The sequence below is a fragment of the Pelophylax lessonae genome (assembly GCF_965119305.1).
Source record: "Pelophylax lessonae genome assembly, chromosome: 3".
Taxonomy (NCBI): Eukaryota; Metazoa; Chordata; class Amphibia; order Anura; family Ranidae; genus Pelophylax; species Pelophylax lessonae.
In genome coordinates this window covers 250,444,196-250,468,329 of record NC_138770.1, presented here as the reverse complement: position 1 = coordinate 250,468,329, position 24,134 = coordinate 250,444,196, and the positions used below count along the sequence as shown (strand labels likewise).

Below are 24,134 nucleotides of genomic sequence, written 5' to 3'. Positions count from 1 at the left end.
CATTGATAGGTATACTATGGGTGGCGAGAGTAGAAGGATTGAAGGTAAAAGTGAGGAACTCTCTAATACCCTCTTTATTACCAAGTTTACCAATCAACATTGGGCTGTCAAAAGGGCCATTAAAAAACATTGGCCCATCCTTATGCAAGACTCCACCCTATGTAGAGTACTTCCTACTAAACCTAAGATCGTTTTTAAATGGGCTAGAAGTGTCCGGAATATTGTGGAACCTAGTCAAATTAAAAACAAGAAACAACGGTCAGTAAATAACATCCCGTTATTCCTAAATATGGTGGGCTCCTATAGATGTAAACTCAAAAGGTGCATGGCCTGTAATTTCATGCACCATGGGAAAAAGCACTTTGTTGGAAAAGATGGGCGGACATTTAATATTCAACAGTTTGTCTGCTGCGGCACACAATTTATTGTATATGGTCTGCGGTGCCCATGTGGATTATTCTACGTGGGCAGAACGGTGAGGGCTATGAGAACCAGATTTGGTGAACATCGCCGGTTTATCGAACAAAAGAAAGACAAACATAGTGTTCCCCGCCATTTTTGCCAAGTACATGGGGGCAGCACTGAGGGGTTAGAGTTATTTGGTATTGAAGCCATCCCTATGACATTATCAGAAGGTGAAAGATTTTCGCGTCTATGTATGCGCGAAACGTATTGGATATTTACGCTTAACTCTATGTCCCCCGATGGCTTGAATGAGGAATTGGAGGTTGGCACTTTGATTTAAAACTTTGTTTTTATGTATGTACCAGTCTATATATTTTACATGTTGTCAGCATATATTTACATCTTCCTCATCTCTTATGGTCTTCTATGTCAGTGTACATATATGTTGGCATGTGTGTTCCTTTATACGCACCCAGTATCAGTATACAGGAATATTTTGAGATACATATGCGCACATATATGGTGTTTATCTTGTTTTGTTAGTCTAGTCTCCACAGTGTCATGTAGGTTTATATATGTATATTATGTATATATATATATATATATATATATATATATATAAAACATTTTTTTTTTAAGTTTTTTAAAGTTTTTATTGTATTATGAACTTATTCACTTTTATATATTTTTATTAGATATGTACAATTCATGGATATATATGAATGTTTGGATATTATTGCCCCTGATTACAGGCTCTCTATTGTCATGTCCCTTTAAGAAATAGTGAGGGGAGGAGCCGCTATATTGTTATATAAATGAGGGCAAAGGATCTCTGGGGTGTTGAGATCTGAAGAAGGAGGCTACGCCTCCGAAACGTTGTCCTTAGCAACCCCATGCAAGTCATGCTCTGGGTCCCGATCGTGGAGTCTCCCTCTGCTTAACCGCATTGTCAGTTTCTCTGAGCGGCTATAGCATCCGGCTCTTGGAGGGTGTGCGGCGGCTGGACCGTGCGCAGGCTCACCACATCGAGTCTCCTTGAGTAATCCGAGGCGGTTGGCTTAGCCGTACGATACTCACTGACTAGTGCAGGACGAACAGCTGAGCCGCCGAGGCTAGGAGGAGAGAGCCCTGTAAACATCATCGGGGGATATTTATTTCCATGCATGACTTCCTATCTGTTTGTGTGTACCTGTTTTTATGGCTTCTATTAACTTCAAATAAATGGTGTTACACTAGGGCGGTGTGCGCTCTGTTCCTTTATTTTTTGTAGATCTTTCTGCAATAAGATCCTTTGGATGCCATTTGAGGACCCTTGGGGTGCTGGCGAATATGTGCATTTACCTGTGATTTTCCAGTAAGAAGCTGGTAGTCTCTGCAGCACCCACTACTGATGAGCCTTGTTCCCAGGAACGTGTACAAGGGGAATATAGACAAGACAGTCACCAAAGTAAAAGGGGGCCCAGGCCACACTTAGTCGCTCACAGCAGCAGCAAGAATCAAGAATCAGAAGGTTTCTGTCACTGCCATGCACACTAACCTAAATCCCCAGTGAGAATGTGGCCTTAGAATGTGGTGGCTGCATTCATTTTTGTTTTTGCGGGCTGACCACATTTTCAGTAAATATAAAGCATACCAGTCAATCTTGCAGGAAAAGTAGTGCCCCATAATTTTCACGTCCTATGATCTCCAACAAAAGTACAAACCATGTTATCTTCCTACTGTAAATTAGTAATCCCCCTATTTCCCTTTTTAAGGAGATGAACATGTCTGAAATCCAGCCTGCGTGACAACCATGACTCCTTCTGTAGAGTATTATTACAGTCATATATAAAACTCTCACAGGTTACAAGCACGTAATCTATATTCACATCAGTTCCTGCCCTATAGAGCTTATAGATACACTACACGCATACTAGGGCCAATTTGGACAGGAACCAATAAACCTACCAGTATACAGCTGCAAGAAAAAGTATGTGAACCCTTTGGAATGATATGGATTTCTGCACAAATTGGTCATAAAATGTGATCTGATCATCATCTAAGTCACAACAATAGACAACCACAGTCTGCTTAAACTAATAACACACAAAGAATGAAATGTTGCCATGTTTTTATTGAACACACCATGTAAACATTCACAGTGCAGGTGGAAAAAGTATGTGAATCCTTGGATTTAATAACTGGTTGAACCTCCTTTGGCAGCAATAACTTCAACCAAACGTTTCTTGTAGTTGCAGATCAGACGTGCACAACGGTCAGGAGTAATTCTTGACCATTCCTCTTTACAGAACTGTTTCAGTTCAGCAATATTCTTCGGATGTCTGGTGTGAATCGCTTTCTTGAGGTCATGCCACAGCATCTCAATCGGGTTGAGGTCAGGACTCTGACTGGGCCACTTCAGAAGGCATATTTTCTTCTGTTTAAGCCATTCTGTTGTTGATTTACTTCTATGCTTTGGGTCATTGTCCTGTTGCAACACCCATCTTCTGTTGAGCTTCAGCTGGTAGACAGATGGCCTTAAGTTCTCCTGCAAAATGTCTTGATAAACTTGGGCATTCATTTTTCCTTCGATGATAGCAATCCTAAGGGGGAGAAATCTGGCGACGTAGGTCTATGTCGCCAGACCCAGGGCTGCCACCTTGCTGCAGTAGCAGCAACGTGAGCAGTCCGGAAGTGGTTAAGTAAAGGCATCAGTGGCGAGTTATACGACCAGGAGAATCTTTTATGTAGCATGTCCCATATGGCTAACGTGGAACTAGTTAAAGGTGAAGAAAAGGGGGCTAGGCTTCTAGAAGCTCTAGGTAGCTAAGGGATAACCGAGAGATCAGCTTTACACATACAAGACTCTATTTGTACCTATAATTTTGTATTCTGTGCATATTTCCAATCCGCTATCCAGCTCAGGACAATAGCGTGATAATAAATTTTAATGTCTGGAAGAGAGAGACCCCCAGAACGGCTCGGTCAGGATAGAGTTGACCTCAAAATTCTTGGGTGTCTCTCTCCCCAGACATAATGGAAGATCATAGTCTCTAACTTTGAAAAAAAGCCAATAGGCACCCCTAAAGGGATCATTTGGAGAAAAAAACAAAACACGTGGTAATATATTTATTTTAATGACAATTTTTCCCAACCATGAATGAAAGAGGGAAGACCATCTATGAAGGTCGGTTTTAATAATGTTTAATAGGGGAAAAAAGTTATGTTGAAAAAGGGACAAAAGGCGGGGAGTTAAATAAATACCTAAATACTTAAGCTTGGTGGATTGCCATGCAAAGGGGAACAGGGGCTTCTAAGAATTAGCATCCGCTTGTGGAACATTAATATTCAAAATTTCATATTTCGTTAAGCTTATTTTAAAATTAGACAAACTTTGAAACAAACGAAAGGTCTCCAGTAAATTAGGTAAAGATATGCGTGGACATTGAATAAAAAACAAGATGTCATCTGCGTATGCAGCATATTTATGGGTAACCGCACCTATCGTCTCCCCCTTTATGTCACAATTATTTCTCACTGTAGCCAAAAATGGTTCTAAGGCTATTGCAAACAATAAGGGGGATAACGGACAACCCTGCCTTGTTCCATTGTGCAGAAAAAAGGAATCACTCAGAAGGCCATTAATTCGTATTTTAGCTGTGGGCTAAAAATAGAGAGATAATATTCGATTGTGCATTTTGGGACCCACTCCAAAATGACAGAGTGTCGTCAGAAGGTTGTCCCGGTCCACCCTATCAAACGCCTTCTCGGTGTCAGTTGACAAAAAAGGGTGGGCTAGGAGAACCTTCGAACAAAATGCACAATAGAAGGAGTGCAGAGAATTATCTGTGGCTTCACTACCAGAGATAAAACCAGTTTGATCCCTGAGACCCACTTCGGAAGGAAACCTAAGAGCCTAGTAGCTAAAACTTTTGAATATAATTTGACATTGAGATTTAATAGGGAAATTGGGTGGTAGCTACCACAGCAAGTAGGGTCCTTACCCGGTTTGGGGATGAGCGTAATATGAGCACAGAGAGTTTCGGGGTGCAGTCCTTTGGAACAATCGAATTGGCATATTTAGTCAGGTAGGGTAACAAAACGTTGCTAAAGGTCTTATAATATAAAGCCATAACAGGAAATGTGTTAATCTGCAATATGACCAGGTAAAAAAGCCTAAAAACAAAATAAAGCCAATGCATCAAAAACTGTAGTGTAGTGTGTGCGTGTATGTATATATATATATATATATATATATATATATATATATATATATATATATATAATTTTTTCTTTTCTTTCGTTTTTTTGGGTTTTTTGTTTAACCACTTGCCGACCGCCGCCCGACTATATACGGTGGCGGTCAGCCCCTCCCAGGCAAAGTGCCGTACCGGTACGTCACTAGCCTGGGAGCCAATAGGGGGCGAGCGAGCGCCCCCGGAGGCGCGCTCCCGCCCCCGCTCGTTCACTAGGAAGCCTGCGCGTGTGACTGGCGGACCCGATGTCCGCCGGTCACTCGCGATCGTCGGGTGGAGAGGGAGAAAGGCAGGCGGCTAATGTAAACAAAGCCGCCTGTCATTCTTCCCTGTGTAAAAGCACAGATCATACGGTCCTGCTATGTAGGACCGTTGATCTGTGCTGTTACACACACAGCCACATCCAATCACAGTAAGAATCACGCCCCTAGGGACACACTTAACCCCTCCCTCTCCAATAAAGTTAACCCCTTCCCTCCCAGTGTCATTTTTACAGTAACAGTGTATATTTATAACACTGATTACTGTAGTAATGTCACTGGTACCCCCAAAAGTGTCAAAAATGTCAGTCAAGGGTCCGATCTTTCCCTTAGTTAGTAAACGCAATAACTTTTGCCCAAACAATCAAAATACGCTTTTTGCTATTTTTTTTTACCAAACATATGTAGCAGAAAACAAATTGGCCTAAAATGTTAAAAAATTTTGATTTTTACATTTTTTGGGGGGGGGAATTTCATATAAAAAAATGTGAAAAATATTATTTTTGCAAAATTGTCGCTCTTTTTTTGTTTATAGCGCATGATCAAAAAATCGCACAGGTGATCAAATACCACCAAAAGAAAGCTCTGTTTGTGGGGAAAAAAGGACGTTAATTTCATTTGGGTACAGCATCGCACGACCGCACAATTTTCCGTTAAAGTCACGCAGTGCCGAATCGCAAAATAGGGCCTGGTCAGGAAGGGGTTAAAATCTTCCAGGGCTTAAGTGGTTAAATATGTGTAGTTTAAACTTTACTATTGAGAAGTTTCACAGACAAATTTAATGTGCAGACCACTGTAGAAAAGGGTTTACATTGATGATTGTATTTTCCAACTCATGTTAAAATGAGCCGGTGCTTTGGGCAGGCAGAGAAAAAAAAGGTTCACTTCAATTCAGCCAGCTTCTACAGTATTTGCTTATCTTCTTTTTACTCCTCCGCCACTCTGTTCAGCAGCTAGAATGCAAAAGAACTGTCCATATCCACTGTAAGTTACTGGAATTATAGTTAATGCAAGTATGTACTCTCCATGTGACAGTACTGAATGGTTCTGTCTTTATACTTCTCTTCTGCCATAGTATCAGGTGTATACTTCCCAGAAAGTGAGAAATCAGGTTTCCAAAGAGACATGCTGAGACACCCTCTTCAGCTTTATAAAGATATACAGCATATTATGTAATTTTACCTGATGAAGGAACCAAAGGTGGGTCTGAAATGTTGCACTTTGCTATATGACATGCTAAATGAATGTCATTAAAGGCAGTTCTTATTGAGGGACTTTAGGCATGCTGGCAACATGTATTTCATTGTCCTCTTCAGTTTGACACATGCGTCCTGCAGTCTCATAGGTATTTAAATTTCTGCCTCTCCAAATAACATACAGCCTATGGGACTTCAGGATGCATTCACCAAATTAAAGCGGTTGCTCAGTGCTGTCATTTATTATTATTATTATTATTGTTATTATTATTATACAGGATTTATATAGCACCAACATTTTGTGCTGTGCTATATAATGTAAAAGGGGACCATACAGTTACAATACAATAAAATACAAGAGGGTTAAGAGGGCCCTGCTCATAAGAGCTTACAATCTAATTGGGTGAGACAGGTGGTGCAAAAGGTGAGGGATGAGCTGATGGAAGAATTAAAAGTTCAGTTGTTAGGGGGAGTTGGGGAAGGCTTCCCTAAAGGGATTAGTTTTCAAGGATCAGCTAAAGGTGGCCAGAGTAGGCCATAGCTGGACAGATTAAGGTACAGAGTTCCAGAGGATGGAAGATGGAAGTCCTGGAGACCAGCATGGGAAGAGGAGACAAGAGAGCTACAGAGCAGGAGGTCTTGGGAGGAGTAGAGAGGACGGGTTGGGTGATATTTTGAGACAAGATTGGTGATGTGGCTCAAGGCAGAGTTGTGAATGGCTTTGTATGTTGTTAATATTTTGAATTTATTTCGCTGGGCAATTTAGAAGCCAGTGGAGGGATTGGCAGAGAGGGGTGACAATGAGCTGGTTGTAAGGTAGATGAATCTGACAGCAGCATTAATGATAGACTGAAGGGGGCTAAGTCTCTGTAGAGGTAGGCCTAAGAGAAGGGAGTTGCAATAGTTAAAGTGAGATATAACAAGGGAGTGAAGCTTGGCGGTTTCATTAGTTAAAAAGGGGCAAATTTTAGAGATGTTACGTAGGTGAAGTTTACACGCTTTTGACAGTGATTGTATATGGGCTGAAAGGACAGATCAGGGTCTAGGATTATGCCTAGTACCTTGGCGTGAGGGGAGGGACTAATAGTAGCAATGTTGATTATTTATGGAAATGTCAGGGAGGAGGGCAAAGGGGGGGGGGGGGATGTTACAAGCTCAGTTCTAGAAAGATTTAATTTGAGGAAGTTTTGTGACTTCCATGTTGTTATGTCCATTAGTAATTTAGTAATGCAAGAGGACACTGAAGGAGTGAGAGGAGTAAAGAGATAAATTTGGGGGTCATCCATGTAAAGATGGCATTGGAAGCTGTGGGAGGTTATCAAGTGACCAGGAAAGGTAGTGTAGCTAGTCCAAAAACAGAGCCTTGGGGGGATCTCTAGAAAAAGTGGAGAGGAGAGGACAAAGTTGCAGGCAACACTGAAGGACCACTTTGATAGATCGGAGGAGAACCAGGAAAGAGGAAAATCTTGAAGGTCAAGGGAGTAGAGTTTTCTAAAGAGGAATGGGTAGTCAACAGTATCAAAGGTCACAGAAAGGTCTAGTTGGAAGAGTATGGAGTAGTGGCTGTTGGTTATAGCAGTTAGTAAATCAATAGTGAGTTTCTGTGGAGTGCTGCAAAAGCCAGACTGTAAGGCGTCAAGAAGGTTGTTTTCAGTGAGGTAGGAGCTTAGACGGTTGTAGACTAAGCATTCTAAATGTTTGAAGGTAAATGGGAGCAAGGAGATAGGTCTTGGGTTGTTCAGGTTGGTGGGGTCCAGTGAGGGCTTTTTAACTATGGGGGTGATATGTACATGTTTTAAAGGTAAGGGGATGCTGCCAGCAGAGAGGGAGGGTGATCTTAGTAGTTGCAAGGGAACAGGATCCAAGGGGCAACAGGTTAGGTGGGCATCTGAGAAAAGTTTGGTAATCTCTTCAGTGGTAGCTGGGTCAAAATATCAAAGTAATAAATGTGCTGTTAGACAGTATTTGTTGAGTGGGGAAGATATCTGTACAGTGGAGATGGCCTCACAAATTACATCAATCTTGTTTTAGAGGTGATTGACAATCACTTGGGCAGTGATTGAGTCAGTTGGTGAAGGTGGTGGGGGACAAAGTAGTGAGTTAAAGGTAGAGAAGAGCAGGAATTGTATTTTAGGAGAGCAAATTAGTATAGGGTGAAGTCTTGTAGGAATTTAGTTTTACGCTATTCACGCAAGAGCACGGCTATGTTTCTTGAAGTTTCTGGTGTCCGTTCGCCAAGTTTGTAATGGTCATAATTCGGTGTGTATTTAGAGGGGCAAATGCATACAGTGAGGTTGAGATTAAAATGTTTTAGGCAGAGGTGGCCAGGTTAGGACAGGACAAGGGGTAATTTGGTCATAGAGGTAGTCAGTAGCAGATAAGAGAAGTGAAGGGTTAAGGTGGCGAAGATTTCAACACATAATTGTTTTATGCTTTGAGGGATGGGTGGTTGAAGCCAAGGACACTGTGAAACTGATAAGGTTGTAATCAGAGAGAAGAATGGTGGTGTTGGCGAGGTTGCCAGGAGTGCAGAGATGGGAGAATACAAGGTCAAGGGTGTTACCATCAGAGAGAGAACAAGTATGTGTCTATGTGTCAAAAGATGAGATTAAATTGAGAAGTTGGGATGAAAACCTGATTGCTGACTTGACTTGATATATGGTGTACAGTGGCTCCTGCACTGGAAGGTACTTTTTTTTTTTTACCTCTAAAAACATAGTCTAATTATGCACTTTTTATTATTCAGCAATCTTCAGATTATGTCTGAATTACCTCCTATCCTTATGAGTTGCATTTTATCTATGTTGCAGCCATATTAACCACCTCTGGACCGGAAGGATTTGCCCCCTTAATGACCAGGCCATATTTTGCAATTCAGCTTTGATTTTATTCAATGGACAATTGCACGGTCGTGCGATGCTGTACCCGCTATAAACAAAAAAAGAGCGACAATTCTGAAAAAAAAAAAAAATATTTTTCACATTCTGCTATATAACATTCCCAAAAAAAAAAATTTAAAATCAATTTTTTTTAACATTTTAGGACAATTTGTTTTCTGCTACATATTTATGGTAAAAAAATTAAAATAAGCGTATTTTGATTGGTTTGCGCAAAAGTTATTGCGTCTACTAACTACTTGTAAGATTTATGTAATTTTTATTGTTTTTTTTTTTAAATATTTTTTTTACTAGTAATGGCGGCGATCTGCGATTTTTTGCGGGACTGCGACATTGTGGCGGACAGATCGGACCCCTGACTGACGTTTTTGTCACTTTTGGGGGGACCAGTGACATTACTACACTAATCAGTGCTAAAAATATGCAGGGTTACTGTAATAATGACGCTGGCAGGGAAGAGGTTAACACAGTAAGTGATCAAAGTGGTTAATGTGTACTTAGGGGTGTGTTTCTAACTGTATGGGGGCGTGGCTTGTAAAATGATCACAGAGACCTGTGTTCCTATATAGGAGGATCACAGGAGCTCTGTGATCATTGCAGAGAGAAGAACGGTGAGCTGTGTTTACAGCTGACCATTCTTCTCTCTCAGCGGGGAGTGATCGCAGGTGTCAGGCAGCAATCGGAGCCGCCTGCCCCGTGCATTGGAGTCCCCGCTGACAAGTGGGGGCGGGAGCGCGCTGGCGGCGGCGCGCGCTCGCCCTTCTTGCTGCAGGCGCGCAACCGACGTATACCTATGTCGGTTCGCGCACGAGGGGGGGGGGGGGTACGGAAGCAGTTAAAGACAGAACTTTAACAGGTGATAGGGTGACTGAAACAGCTCAAGATAAAAATATATTTAGTCCCAGCCCCGGGTAAAAATTTGATTTTTGAAGTGCATTATGCATCAATTACCTTACGATTGTTTCCAAACACTTCTTCCTAAGAGATTTCACATTGTAGTGGATCAAAGTCAGTTTCCTCTATGAGCCAAGCTCCTATTCTGCCCTAGGGACTGGGCATTTTCCCAGCTTGTTATCTTCTTGAGAACTGGTGCCTTCACCAACCCTGTGAATTCTCCTGTCTCTGGAGCCTACGAGAAAGGACCTGGCTGTTACTAGTGTCGCCTCCATCACTAGGAGTGCAGTGCACATTTGTAATGTACACAGTTGTATGTTTTAAATAAATTGTATATATTGCAGTTTCAGTCCTGCATTAGTTTAAAATTGTCAGGCTAGACATGCTCTTTGCTTGTAAATTTCCTGTGAGATGAACTGAAAGCAAAAACAATGTTATCTTTCTTGTGTGAGTTACTAATCTCATCACCTGTGTAATAGAAATGATCAAAGGCAAACAGGTTTAAAATTCAACATGTTTAGCAACTATGGCTCCCTCCATAGATACAGTGAAGCAATGAGCAGAGCCACCCAGAGACTGAAAGTGTGTTATTCCCAGGATTACCAGATGACAATACTATATGGAAAAAGTCTGGAATAAACTAAAACAAATATAGGCCAGTTATCGAAGGACTGGTAAGCTGCAATATTCTACATTTTTGTTTTTAGGTGTGGATAATCTTTAAGATGACTGAGTTACTTGTGTGGCTAAAAATGCAGGGGTATGTTTCTGATGCTCATTGGAATTTGAAGAAGCTGCTTGGTAAGCAGGGAAACCTCTTCAACATTACAGAACAAGACTAGCTGAATGTGGCAAACTACTAGCTTTACAATAAAGGATAGCATTTTAAGGACATCACCGGGTGTGCACCACTGACATTATTTTTAACAGGCTTATATAATGTCTGGCTTAGAGAGCCATAAAGAAGAAGCAATGAAATGTGCAATCCTAACAAAAACAGTGTTACTGCGGGGGAGGAGTCAGAGGCATATTCTGAATCTTTTTTAAAAGAGAAATTAGGGACCACCCTTAGCCATTTATGGACCATATCAATTTATCTTTTATTCAACAACCAATACAAGATATTGATTTGTTTTTTTTTTTCCATAGCACAAAGAACTGGAATACACCATTGATATTTGACCTCAAAGAAGGAAGTGTCAGCTTGATCTTGCAGTGTGAAAGGTTTGAAATGATTTTCGTAACCATTTTAATATCCATCTAAGTGAAACTATAGTCCTTTTATATGTTTAAATAACTGTATAAAAAAAAAAAAAAAAATCCTTTTTGTAGCATGTGAGTGAGGGAAACAAGTATTTGATCCCCTGTTGATTTTGTATGTTTGCTCACTGACAAAGAAATGATCAGTCTATCATTTTTATGGTAGGTTTATTTTAACAGCTTGAGACAGAATAACAACAAAACAATCCAGAAAAACACATTTCAAAAAAGTTATCCATTGATTTGCATTTTAATTAGTGAAAAAAAAATGTAACCCCTTTGCAAAACATGACTTAGTACTTAGTGGGTAAAACACTTGTTGCCAGTCACAGAGGTCAAACGTTTCTTGTAGTTGGCCACCAGGTTTACATGCATCTCAGGAGGGATTTTGTTCCACTCCTCTTTGCAGATCCTCCCCAAGTCATTAAGTTTTCAAAGCTGATGTTTGGTAACCTTCCGCTCCCTCCACAAATTTTCTATAGGATTAAGGTCTGGAGACTGGCTAAGCCACTCCAGGACCTTAATGTGCTTCTTCTTCAGCCACTTTTTTGTGGCCTTGGCCATGTGTTTTGGGTCATTGTAATGCTGGAAGATCCATCCACGACCCATTTTCAGTGCCCTGGCAAGATTTGATGTACATGGCTCCATCCATCGTCCCTTGATGCGGTGTTGTCCTGAAGTTGTCCTGTCCCCTTAGAAGAACACAACACCCTCAAAGCATAATGTTCTCTCTCTTCTAAATCATTCAGATGTTCATTAGCAAACTTCAGATGGGCCTGTACATATGCTTTCTTGAGCAGGGGGACCATGTGGGCGCTGCAGGATTTTAGTCCTTCACGGCAAAGTGTGTTACCAATTGTTTTCTTAGTGACTATGGTCCTAACTGCCTTGAGATCATTGACAAGATTCTCCTGTGTAGTTCTGGGCTGATTCCTCCCCATTCTTGTGATCATTGAAACTCCACGAGATGAGAACTTGCATGGAGCCCCAGACTGAGGGAGATTGACAGTTGTTTTGTGTTTCTGCTATTTGCCAATAATCCCACCAGCTGTTGTCACCCTCTCACCAAGCTGCTTGGCAATGGCCTTGTAGCCCATTCCAGCCTTGTGTAGGTCTACAATCTTGTCCCTGACATCCTTGGACAGCTCTTTGGTCTTAGCCATGGTGGAGAGATTGGAATCCGATTGATTGCTTCTGTGGACAGGTGTCTTTTATACAGGTAACAAACTGAGATTAGGAGCACTCCCTTTAGGGGAGTGCTCCTAATCTCAGCTCGTTACCTGTATAGAAGACACCTGGGAGCCAGAAATCTTGCTGATTGATAGGGGATCAAATACTTTTTTCACTCCTTAAAATGCAAATCAATTTATAACTTTTTTTAAATGTGTTTTTTTTTATTATTTTTGTTGTTCTATCTCTAACTGTTAAAGCAAACCTACCATTAAAAATATACTGATAATTTCTTTGTCAGTGGGTAAATGTACAAAATCAGCAGGGGATTTTCACTCACTGTAGTAATTCATATACAAAGAATAAAGCAAATAGCATCTAATGAAACAATGGTTAATTGATTGTTGTATAATTTCTTATTAGCTTCTACCTGACACGTTTTTGTGAATTAGCTGATGGGTACATATTACTATAGAAAGTACATCTAAAAACCTTTTGTAGCACAAATTGCTTTTCATTCTTTACTTCTCCATGAACGCTAGATTGGTAGAGCAGAAAGGAGTATCTGCAGAGTATAATTTGCATGTATCTCTGCAATACTTGAGTCCAATGCTTTAATATTTCAGTCTGGCCAGCTTGGGGCGCTTTGATTTGTGCCTCTGTCTCTACAAACTGTTGATCAGTAGAATTATGGAGCATTAAGGTGTAACCTGTCAAACACATCCCAAAAGTGGTAAAAAAATATTGTTCTAGTTATTTTATAAGGGACTGACAAGTAGGCTTACTGTAGTAGTAATGATCACAAGTCTCTTGTAACGTGTGCCTAGTGATATCCTGTAGCATGCCCCTATTTCCAACCACACTTAGACTGTCTCCTGTCTGATTGTCTACTGTAGTATCTCAAGTCTGACTGTTTTCTGTAGCATTCCATACACTAAATATTATATGTGGCCTTTTGATGTTGCCAGGGGCTGCATTTGAGGCCCCTTATATCAAGCAAGTTTAGCACTATTGCATCACACAATGTGCCACCACCGGGCTCAGGTAATTTGTTCCTAATGGAACTGTCCTTTAATGGTAAATCACAAGATTGATCAACCACAAAAAAAAAACATGTGAGTATAAATGCTTATTAGTATTAGCTAATTGGTATTTGGTGTTTTTAGACTACTCTTTTCAGTACATCCCCAGAGAGGGCATTGCACTTATGAGCAATAAATTCCACACAAAAAAGACGCTATTACCATTTATTTTAGACAAGAACTTGAGTGGCTTTGCATAATTCCACAAGAGACAAGACACTTGTACCAATTAATGTGGTGTTGCACAAATTTCCCCAAAACCTTCTACTTCATTAATAAATGCCTTAGAAAGTTTAGCCATCTTTTGACAATGAAGTGGTTAACCACTTCCGGACTGCCCGGCACAGTTATACATTGCTACTTTGACAAATATTGAGGTTATGGCAGCAAATAGCTGCCATAACTCCAATATTTTTTTACTGGGCGGGCGGGCGGTCCTCCTCAAAAAAGTGGTCCCAGCGGCAGATTTGCCAGGGGATCACTTTTTTTGGGCCAGTGGCGGATTCGCCGCAGGATCATTTTTATGGGTGGCGGGAGAGGTGACGCGCCCCCCCCCCCCCCCCCCGACGCTTTCCGGTCGTTTTCCCCACTTTCTGGAGTTGTCGTAGCGGGGAAAACAATCCAGTCCATTCCCCTCCTAGGCAGGAAGTCGAGTGATGGCAAGCTGGCCCCCACTCGACTCTATGGCCTTGGAGGACCAGAGCGACGTCATACATTGCTTCCTCCCAACAGCCTTAAAGGACCCATTTTTTTAAGATGAAAAAAATTACTTTTTTTTTTTTTTTGCTTTTTAGTGTACATATGAGATCTGAGGTCTTTTTGACCCCAGATCTCACATTAAAGAGGACCTGTCCTACTTATTTCTGTTACAAGGGATGTTTACATTCCTTGTAATAGGAATAAAAGTGATCAAAAATGTTTTTAAAGAGACAGTGTAAAAATAAAAGGTAAAATAAATAAGAAAAAAAAATTTAAAGCGCAGAAGCGAACACATACGCAAGTCGCGCCCACATATGTAAACGGTGTTTAAACAACACATGCAAGGTATCGCCGCGATCATTTGAGCGAGAGCAATCATTCTAGCCCTAGACCTTCTCTGTAATTCTAAATGGACAAACTGTAGAAATTTGGAGATTTTTAAGTAAACCAATGTTTGTCACCATTCCACGAGCGTGTGTAATTTTGAAGCATGACATGTTGGGTATCTATTTATTCGGCGTAACATAATCTTTCACATTATAGAAAAAATTTATGCTAACTTTACTGTTTAGTTTTTTTTTAAAATGCAATGAAAAAAAAAGTTGCGTTTAAAAGACCACTGCGCAAATAACGCTTGACAAAAAATTTAGCAACAACAGCCATTTTATTCTCCATAGTCTTTGCTAAAAATCTATATGTAATGTTTGGGGGTTCTAAGTCATTTTCTGGCAAAAAAATACAGATTTTTAACTTGTAAATAACAAGTGTCAGAAATAGGCCTGGTCCTTAAGTGGTTAAATAAGCCTTGAAACTTAGTGTCAATTACTTTTCCATGCACATGGCTAATTTGAATGAGAAGCTCTATGTTATGGCACCTCTTTCCAATAAGCCATATGCTCTGTGTTTAGTAACAAATGAAAGGCATTCCATTTTACATTCCTCTTCCTTGCTCTAGAGTGCATTAGAGGGCTGGATTAAATGCCTTGTTAAAGGCTGCAGAGTACGGTGTTAAAAAATAAAAAACTCTTCTACAGGCCTATCACATTTTAATGTTAATCTAATCCAGCTGTCTACCTACTGTAAAAAAAATTAAACTGATCACAACTCTGCAAAAACGCAAGCACATGAACAGACTTCACTTGTGACAACCTGGAAAGAAGCTCAAATTTTGCAGCTGGCAATACATCATTGAGCCAGTGGATTGTCAGTGCAGCACCACAGCTTTATTTGCTAAAGGGTGCTTTGAATAAATGCAGTTTGTTGACTGTGTACCTGCTTTTTGGTCACTTCATTCCTTAATTTCTTGCAGGCATTTCCTTCTAGTGGATGGTGGTAGTCTGTATTTATACTCCTATGAAGGCCGCCTTATCTCCACCCCAAAGATTCCTGCAATTAGGACAGATATTCTCAATGAACAAACTGTGTCGTTGAGCAATGATACAATTGCCATAAAGGATAAAACCGATGAGAAGCGTAAGTTTTTTGTTTCCTTTTTACTGCACAATACTCCGATCTGGATCTGTCGCTACATAGGAATACCTCAATGCGAAGAATCTAATGAATCCTAAAATATTAAGACAAACTGTTCTTTGGCATTTATTGTGAACATAGAATTACGAAGGCTGCCATTGCTGATTGGTTTTAGGCTTGCAGGCTCAGGAGCTGTCAACCACACATCACTACCTAATGAGGTTGTTACCCAGAATAGACAAGCAGAATGGGAGTTCAGACCTAAAAGAAAAGTATGGGGTTTGGAGTTATTGCACATTTATACTTACGTAGGTGAATGCAGCATTGGACTAATCCTGTCCCCCCCACCTCTGCACTGAGAACCGAGAGATCGAACACCACCAATCGCTGACAGCTCCTGGGGCAGAGAGCTGCTGACTGTTAGTTGGTTATAAACCTGGATTCCATGAATGTTAGGGTTATGACAAATGGTGCCAAGAAATGGCTCCAGAGAAAGGGCAAAGAGGATAGGGGAAAGGGGGCAGCCCTGTCTAGTGCCATTATATAGCATGAAAGTGTCACTCAAGGTACCACTGACCCGGATTTGTGCTGAAGGAGCGTTATATAATGCTGCAATCATGCTTAGCATATTGGATCCAATGCCCAAGTAAGAGAGAGTAGTCATCAGGTATTCCAAATCCACCCTATAAAATGCTTTTTCAGCATCAGTGGATAAAAGGAGGGTGGGCTGGGAAGACCCCCCCCCCCCCGGGCATATGAGAGAAGTGAGATCGTGCGGGCTGCATTATCCCTGGCCTCTCTGCCAGGAATGAATCCCCTCTGTTCACTAGAGATCCATCGAGGGATCAGTGATAGAAGAAATAAAGAATATTTAAAGTGGAAGTAAACTCTCCTATCCTTTTCAGCCAAGGAAGCTACCATCTTTGTTTTAATCTTCAGCTGCCATGAAGCCGCACATGTGATCAGGTACGACTCCAGACATTGGATGGTTTAACAGTTTAGTTGAGAGCACAACCATTGTGAGAGTTACAATTTCTGCACGTGTAGGGAATGTAACTGTTTTTTTAAACTGTTAATTCAATGGGTTTACTTCCTCTTTAAAATGATCCAAAGGCATTCGTACACACAGCTGGAAAAAGATGGGCAGCACTGTAGGGTCTTTGCTGCATTAGACAGTACTTTTTGTCTAACAGTGGGGACTTTCTGACATAAGGAGAGAGCAGAATGATCAGTGTAGCACTACTCTTTCAGTGCACAGTCACAGTAAGGGCAGGTTCTAAACCAGGCTGTATTGCATGAGCTAAATACATCCATCTCTGGGAGTAAAGGACCTTGCTTTGCTGATTGACAATGCCTGGATTGCAATATTGGTGGAACAAAACTTTGACCGATAAGACATGTATGTGGGTAAGCCAAGGATCTAGCTGCGTGCCTAAAAGTTAAAATGTAAGAATTGGCATTTTAATTTAATTTTTTTTTAATTGAATATGGGTCAAAAGTAACCGCAAGGATGAAAATTGCTTTATTTGTGAACTAACAATATATTAAAATAATTGTAATTATTCAACCAATGTACCCTGCAAGAAAGAGAGAAGGTAGCGTGATGGTGTTACAAATGGCAACCATTAAAGTAGAACTATAGGCAAAACTTTTTTTTTTTTTTTTTTCATTTTGGATAGAGTAAGGGAGGGTTATAACTCCTGTCAGATTTTTTTTTTCGCCATCTCTGTCCTATTGTGGAGATTTCTCTTTACTTGCTGTCCCATAGCTAAACAGGAGGCGAGAGGAAATCCCTACATATTAAAGGAAATTCCTTGGAGACCCCCAGGTCCACCAGAACTAGTATTCATATTGGAAGATTTCTCTGGTATCCAGTATTGAAGCTAAATCTTATTTATAAAAAAAAAAATTGTGTATATATATATATTTTTTTTTTTTAAGGTCAAAGCCTAACTCCAGACAACTAAAATGTATCACTTGCATTGGGGTTGTGCCCACACTGCAAGGGTTAAGTGCTTGTTTAGGTCTGAGAACAGTAAAAGAAGATTTATTTACCTGATCCTCTGCACTTCCCTGCTGCTAGATCAGTCCCCACAGCATCTTCTCCCCCATGCTCCAGTGATCTTGGGTCGTGACATAATCAAGAGCAATGCAGGGTGTGTTGTATTGACGCAGAGGGACCTTCCACTGCCGGAGTGTGGGGAAGCACGATCTGTTGGGGGAGTGGAAGATCAGGTAAGTATAAGAGTTTCTCCCCTCCTCTAGACAAATCAACTAATAAGCCCTTGCAATGTGGGTGTAGCCCCACTGCAAGGGATCATTTTAAATTTTCCAATTATTCATTAATATAAACAATTAGTACTTGATTAAAAGTGTCAACATAGAGCACAATATAAAAATATTTGAAAATGGGGTATGGTCTCTGGGTGTGCAGTCATGCATCAATGAATAGAGTGTCACCACAAAAAAAATAAAAACAAATTGTGTGGGGATTTATTCATGGACGAATTGAGAGTAAAAGTGATGGTGATCCTAAGTCCAGTAGATCATTAGATAAGGAGATCAGAAGTAAAAATATGAGAAGCTAGAAAAAAAGTCATGGATGGAAGGGTAAGAATAGAGTGGAGATGGGGTCAGAAGGGGGCTCAAACTAGATCCAACTAGAGGAGAGGGGGAGAGCGGTCTAATGGCGCTTTTCCACTGCATGGAACCGAACGGTTCGGCTCGCTTTTGTGCTTTTCCACTGCTGGTACCGCATGGTACGGTGTAGGAACGGTTCGGTACGGTACAGTACGGCGGCGCTTTTCCACTGCATGGAACCAAACGGTACGGCTCTCTAAAACAGTACCACCTCGATTGTGGTTCCAAGAGGTACCATATCCCACAATCCTTTGCATGCAGTCACTACTAGCCACTGATTGGTCAGAGAATTGTTGTTATCCCACCCACTTAACTTTAGTACTACTTTAGTGGAAAAGCAAACCATACCAAACCGTACCGAACCGTTCCAACACCGTACCATGCGATACCAGCAGTGGAAAAACCGGGCCAAGCAGGGCCGAGTAGAGCCGGTACTTGCAGTGGAAAAGTGCCAAAAATGATTTATCAAGTTTAGTCCTTTCGTAAAGAGAGATTTCATTGCAGGTTGGAAGAGGAGATGCAGGATTTGGAAGAGGTATTCATGGTCACCACCCACAATGTTAGATGTGGGGTAATTTTGAGTTACCAAAAAAAAGAAGCATTAGCAGTCGAGTCACTGGCCGGAATGATGCAACAGTTTTTTCTGACTTGAACTTGACCTGTGGAAAAAGATAGGAGCTTTTTCCGCAGCTTGATAAACATGGTCAGTGTACTGTACATACGGTTATAGAGTTCAAATATCATGTTCCAATATGTCTTTATAGGGGGGCAGCCCCACCAGATGTAAAAAAAAAAACAGGCATTAATCCTTTAATTATATCCATTGGTGGCAGGGTGGCATTTTATAAATGTTGAAAATGTCCAGGGTTTAGTTTTAATTCCATTCTATTATTATTTTGCTTTCAGTGTAAACTATGCATGTTTCATTGTGGACAACATGGACAAAAAGCTAATTTTTTTAAAAGTGTATTTCAGTATGCTAACACGCATGTGACATTGTGTTTATTTTTATTTCTTAGTAATCTACTTGTTTGATGCATTATCAGGGAAGCCACTAGGGGATGGCAAGCCGCTGGCCCATAAGGTAAAATAAAAAGCCCTTTCTGCTGTATTACTATAGTGATTTACATGTATGTTTGTTGACTGTATGGTCATTTTGGATGCACTGTAACTGGGAAAGAGAGGGGGGAAAAAGGAAAGTAAAACAAGACACTATTTGCAGAAGTAGAGGTTAACTACTGTATAACTAGCGCTTTGTCTCAGCATGGATTTTTTCCAGCTGGACCACACACAGTTGTGAATTAAATTCCTTGGATAGTGAGCAATATGATGCTGCCACATGCCTTCTTTCAGCGTTATCTGTAGGGAGCTGAGTTTTTCTGTGGGCCATATTGAGACAGAGCCATGAAGTATGTTGCAATGTCACAAAGAGTGCATAATGATCTCAAACAAAGTCATATTTTTCTTCCACCCTAACACAGAATATCAGTGCTGATTAACGATTTATTCACAATACTGAGCTTATGTTGTATCTACATTTAATTCCAAATGATGCTAAAGGGGAGCCTACATTACTTAGAACACAATTTTATTTCTTAGTAAAAGGGGGTTACTTCAAGCACAATTCCAGGCGAAAGTAAAATTAAAGTACAATCAATGAATTGCTAATACCAAATTGATTCAATATACATAAATCAACTTGATATTAGCAGTACATTGATTCATATATGGACAATCCCCGGGTTACAAACAAGATAAGGTCTGTAAGTTTGTTCTTAAGTTGAATTTGTAAGTAAGTCGTAACAGGTACATTTTTTAAGTGTGGCTCCAGCCAAAAAAATAATTTTATGTTTTTTGGATAGCATAGGGAACTGTTTATGTCCCTGTTCAGAAGATGTCACCTCACTTTATGTACCTGTGACTATTGTATTTTGAACATTTTGGGTTGTTGTGGAAACAAGGATTGGTGATAAAGCTTCAGAGGAGACACCTTTTTCCCATGATAACTCTTACAGGAGTAAATTTCCCTTCCTAGGGTTAGATTTCCTCTCACTTCCTGTTGTCTCCCTCCGTTTCCAAGTAGGAGTCATTTGTAAGTCGAATGTTTGTAACCTGGGGAGCGCCTGTAATATGATTTATATACATGATTCATTTTCTTTCATTCATTAATCGAATTCTCCCATCCGCACATTTGTGGTGGTTAGGGGATCCGATCCCGCAGAGCTATTGTATTCTGACAGCAGGAAGACTTCCCAGCCGTCAGAATACACTCATCAGCACCACCGGCTATAGCCAGCAGCACTATTCGAGTAAACATCTTCCAACAGGCTCGTTGTACAGAAGTCGATCAAAGGATTGCCTTCTGTACAACCAGCCTGCCTATAGATGGATCAAAATTTGTCTGGTTCAGCAGGGATTTTTGTTTCATCTATGGCCGGCATTAGTTTCATGTAGTCCACTAAATTTCATAGCACTGTACGTGTAGATTGGGTAGAACTGCTTCTTGAAATCCTGAATCTCCTCTCTGTCCCCACTTCATGAATATTATATCAGATTTAACCTAGCAAGGTTTAAATTTAGTAAGCAGCCGAGAAGGTGTCTTTTGTCTGATTTTCTTGTTATATGTCAAGTAGCGCTGTCAACCTATTTTTTCATTCTGGGTGCTTATACAGGGGATGCACCCATATACTGAATTTCACATTTTTTTTTCCTTTTTGTCTGAGCATCAACATTTATAAATATTGGAACCCTTACTGCAGCGATATATGGCTCCTTTACACAAGCTGATGACTACTTAGTCTATGTCGCTTAAAGAGGTTGCAACCCCTTACATATACCCAATAAAGTGACTGACCTTATGTGATACACAGAGAAGAAAAAAATCCCTCTACATGAGTGGTACCTGTTTTATCTGCAGTCTTCTCTGCTCTACATCCATTAAAAGTCCAGAATTTTTAAAGCTTGCCTGAGCTGCCAGAAAAAGAGGGCGGAGAGCTGAAGTTAGATTCTGCAGGGCTAAGTGAAAAGAGCTCTGTGATTGTAGAGAAGGGACACACCCCTCTTCACACAGCACATAGGAACAGAGCTGAGGCTGTCAATCTGCTGGAGATCCATCCCCTGTCGCCTTTTTTTCATGGTGTCAGGAAAACTTGTCAGAAGTGGGTGACTCATTATGATAGCAGAGAAGTGAATCATTAGACCGCAATGACAATTAGTGCTCCTAATTACATAGTGAGGTTGAAAAAAGACATCAGTCCATCCAGTTCAACCTATGATGTGTGTGTGTGTGTTTGCTTTTAACCATACATTGTATACCCCTGTATGTTGTGGTCTCTAAGGTGCCCATCTAATAGTTTTTTGAAACTATCAATGCTCCCTGCTGATACGACTGCTTGTGGAAGAGAATTCCACATCCTTACCGCTCTTACAGTGAAGAACCCCTTACGCACTTTAAGGTTAAACCGCCTTTCCTCTAGTTTTAGTGAGTGGCCACGTGTCTTATTGTATCTCCTTTCTCTGAATAGTTTGTTCCTTATGCTAGGGTCGCCAGTACAGTATTTGTACATTGATATCATATCCCCCCTCAATCGTCTCTTCTCCAGAGAGAATAGGTTCAGTGCTTGTAGCCTTTCCTCATAGCTGATGACCTCCATTCCCCTAATCATTTTTGTTGCCCTTCTCTGGACTTTCTCCAGTTCAAGCACATCCTTCCTGAGGACCGGTGCCCAGAACTGGACAGCATACTCCAGATGTGGCCGGACCAGAGTCTTGTAGAGTGGGAGAATAATCTCTTTATTTCTGGAGTGAATCCCCTTTTTCATACATCCCAGTAATCTGTTGGCTTTGCTTGCGGCGGCTTGGCATTGCATGCCACTGCCAAGCCTGTTGTCTACCTGTCTAATTGAAACAAGTACAGACTATAGCGGGATATGCTTTGTTCATATTTCATGTCTAAGGTTTACAACCACTTTAAGGAATTATAGCTTCCTATTTACAAAAAAATGTGCTTTACCACAAATACCTGTTGATGCTGCTAGTGAAATCCACCCAATATAGCTTCCTTTAACGATGCTGCACTGTTACCGAATTCAGAGCGAGTTGACACTCTCATGTAGGCTGTAGCTGCTTACCTTACAGTGAAATAAAAAATTGTTGCAGGAGGCCAAGCAACAGCATATAGTCAGTGTGGATTTACAAGCGTGTAGCTTGTCAATCATCTCCTAGGTAAAGCTAGTCCTGCCCACTGCTTTCTTGATTAGTAGCACTGACTCTATATCCCTCCCATTATGAGCTAAAGTGCCTGGGAGTTGGAGCATGTGAGTCATAAATGAAGGAGGATTTGGTTCAGTCAGGGAGGCTTATACATCATATATAGTAACTGGGTTTGTTACTTGTTTAGATTGTCATACAGGAGCCTATAAATTATTCTTTAATAAAAAGCTAAGTTTTCCAGAAATTACTCTTTCTCTAATGTTCATCGACGGACACAGCGCTCCATAAATCATAACTACTGGGTTATATTGCCTGCTCCAGGAGTAGGACTAGGCAGAACACAAAACACATGGCAACGCTCATGGCCCGTCCTCAGCTTGATATATAACCCCCCTCTCTGCTCTAGGTAATCAGTTTTAATCTGTTTAGTCAGGAGTAAGGACCTTGGCTCCAGGCTGGGATCTCTGGTCCTAGCAATGTTTTCTCCTTCCTTACATCTTTTTTGTTTTTTCTCTTGGGAGATCTACAATCAACTGCTGGGCTGGGCAACAGGCTGGATAATCTAGATCCAGTGATCCCCCTAGCCCAGCTAGCGAGCGAGTGCAGACCACAGCTACGTGCTAGTTTGGCCGCGTCATAGCCTCATGGACAGAGGCTGGCCCATGAGTTAAACGTCTCGCAGGGTCGCATACGACTGGGCTTGGGTCTTGAGTCGCAGCGGTCCCTTGGCCAAAAGCTCCCCTACTTCGGTGGCGATCCCTGAGGTCTCCCTGCTATCCCCACTCTGTAAGCGTCCTGGGATAGTGTGTGTCCTGCCCTGGTAGTCTGGAGGGGTCCCAGTGTAGGAGACACCCAGGTTGCAGAGTCGGTATAGTACAAGGGGGGTCCCAGTGCAGAGACTGGTGCAGAGTGCACAGTGGAGTCTCCCCTAACGTGTGTCCTACCTTTGGGGGGGGGGGGTCCCCTTGCAGAGGGTGCAGCATTGAAGAGAGTGCAAAGTTTTAGAGGCTGCTGTTTAGAAGGGGCTGTTACCTCTTGAGGGGTGTTTTTTAAACTTTTATTTTTTCAGACGGGCTCCTGTGTCCTGGTTAAGGGCACTTATGTTTAGCCTTGGGTTATTTTCCCCACCCCCCCATTTTTCCTTTTGGCACAGCTTTTGGACGTCCCAGTAGTTCTGATTTATGGAGCGCTGTGTCCGTCAATGAATGAAAGCGAAAATGGGATTTTTGTACTTACCGTAAAATCCATTTCTCTGAGTTCATCAACGGACACAGCTCCCATCCCTCTATGGAGCTCTGATACTTCTAATACTGCTTGCTATTAAACTGATTTCCTAGAGCAGAGAGGGGTTTTATACCAAGCTGAGGATGGACCATAGGCGAAGCCAGGAATTTTTTGTTCTGCCTAGTCCTACTCCTGAAGGGGGCAATATAACCCAGTAGTTATGATTTATGGAGCGCTGTGTCCGTCGATGAACTCAGAGAAATGGATTTTACGGTAAGTACAAAAATCCCATTATTTCTCTGTATAATCTTTGCCCCAAATAAGATAAATCATCAAGTCCATAAAGTGTCAGTTAAAGCCTGCTTGTTTATTGGTGGCATATCTTCTCTTTTCGAAGAGGTAATTTCCACAGTAGATGATGTCATGACAGTTGATGAGTCTTTTAAAGCAGGTAAACCATCCATTGGGTAAATGTTAAGGCCCTGAAGGA

The 24,134-nt window shown here is 41.1% G+C and overlaps 1 protein-coding gene across 1 annotated transcript in view; it reads left to right on the top strand.

Annotated features, from left to right (window-relative positions):
* Positions 1-24,134, top strand: part of IFT80 (intraflagellar transport 80) — a 337,369-nt gene that overhangs the window by 213,497 nt on the left and 99,738 nt on the right. The window contains exons 11-13 of the mRNA XM_082249425.1: positions 11,037-11,111; positions 15,408-15,571; positions 19,228-19,292. Of these exons, the coding sequence (XP_082105551.1) occupies positions 11,037-11,111; positions 15,408-15,571; positions 19,228-19,292 (304 nt within the window). The remainder of the gene's footprint in view (positions 1-11,036; positions 11,112-15,407; positions 15,572-19,227; positions 19,293-24,134) is intronic.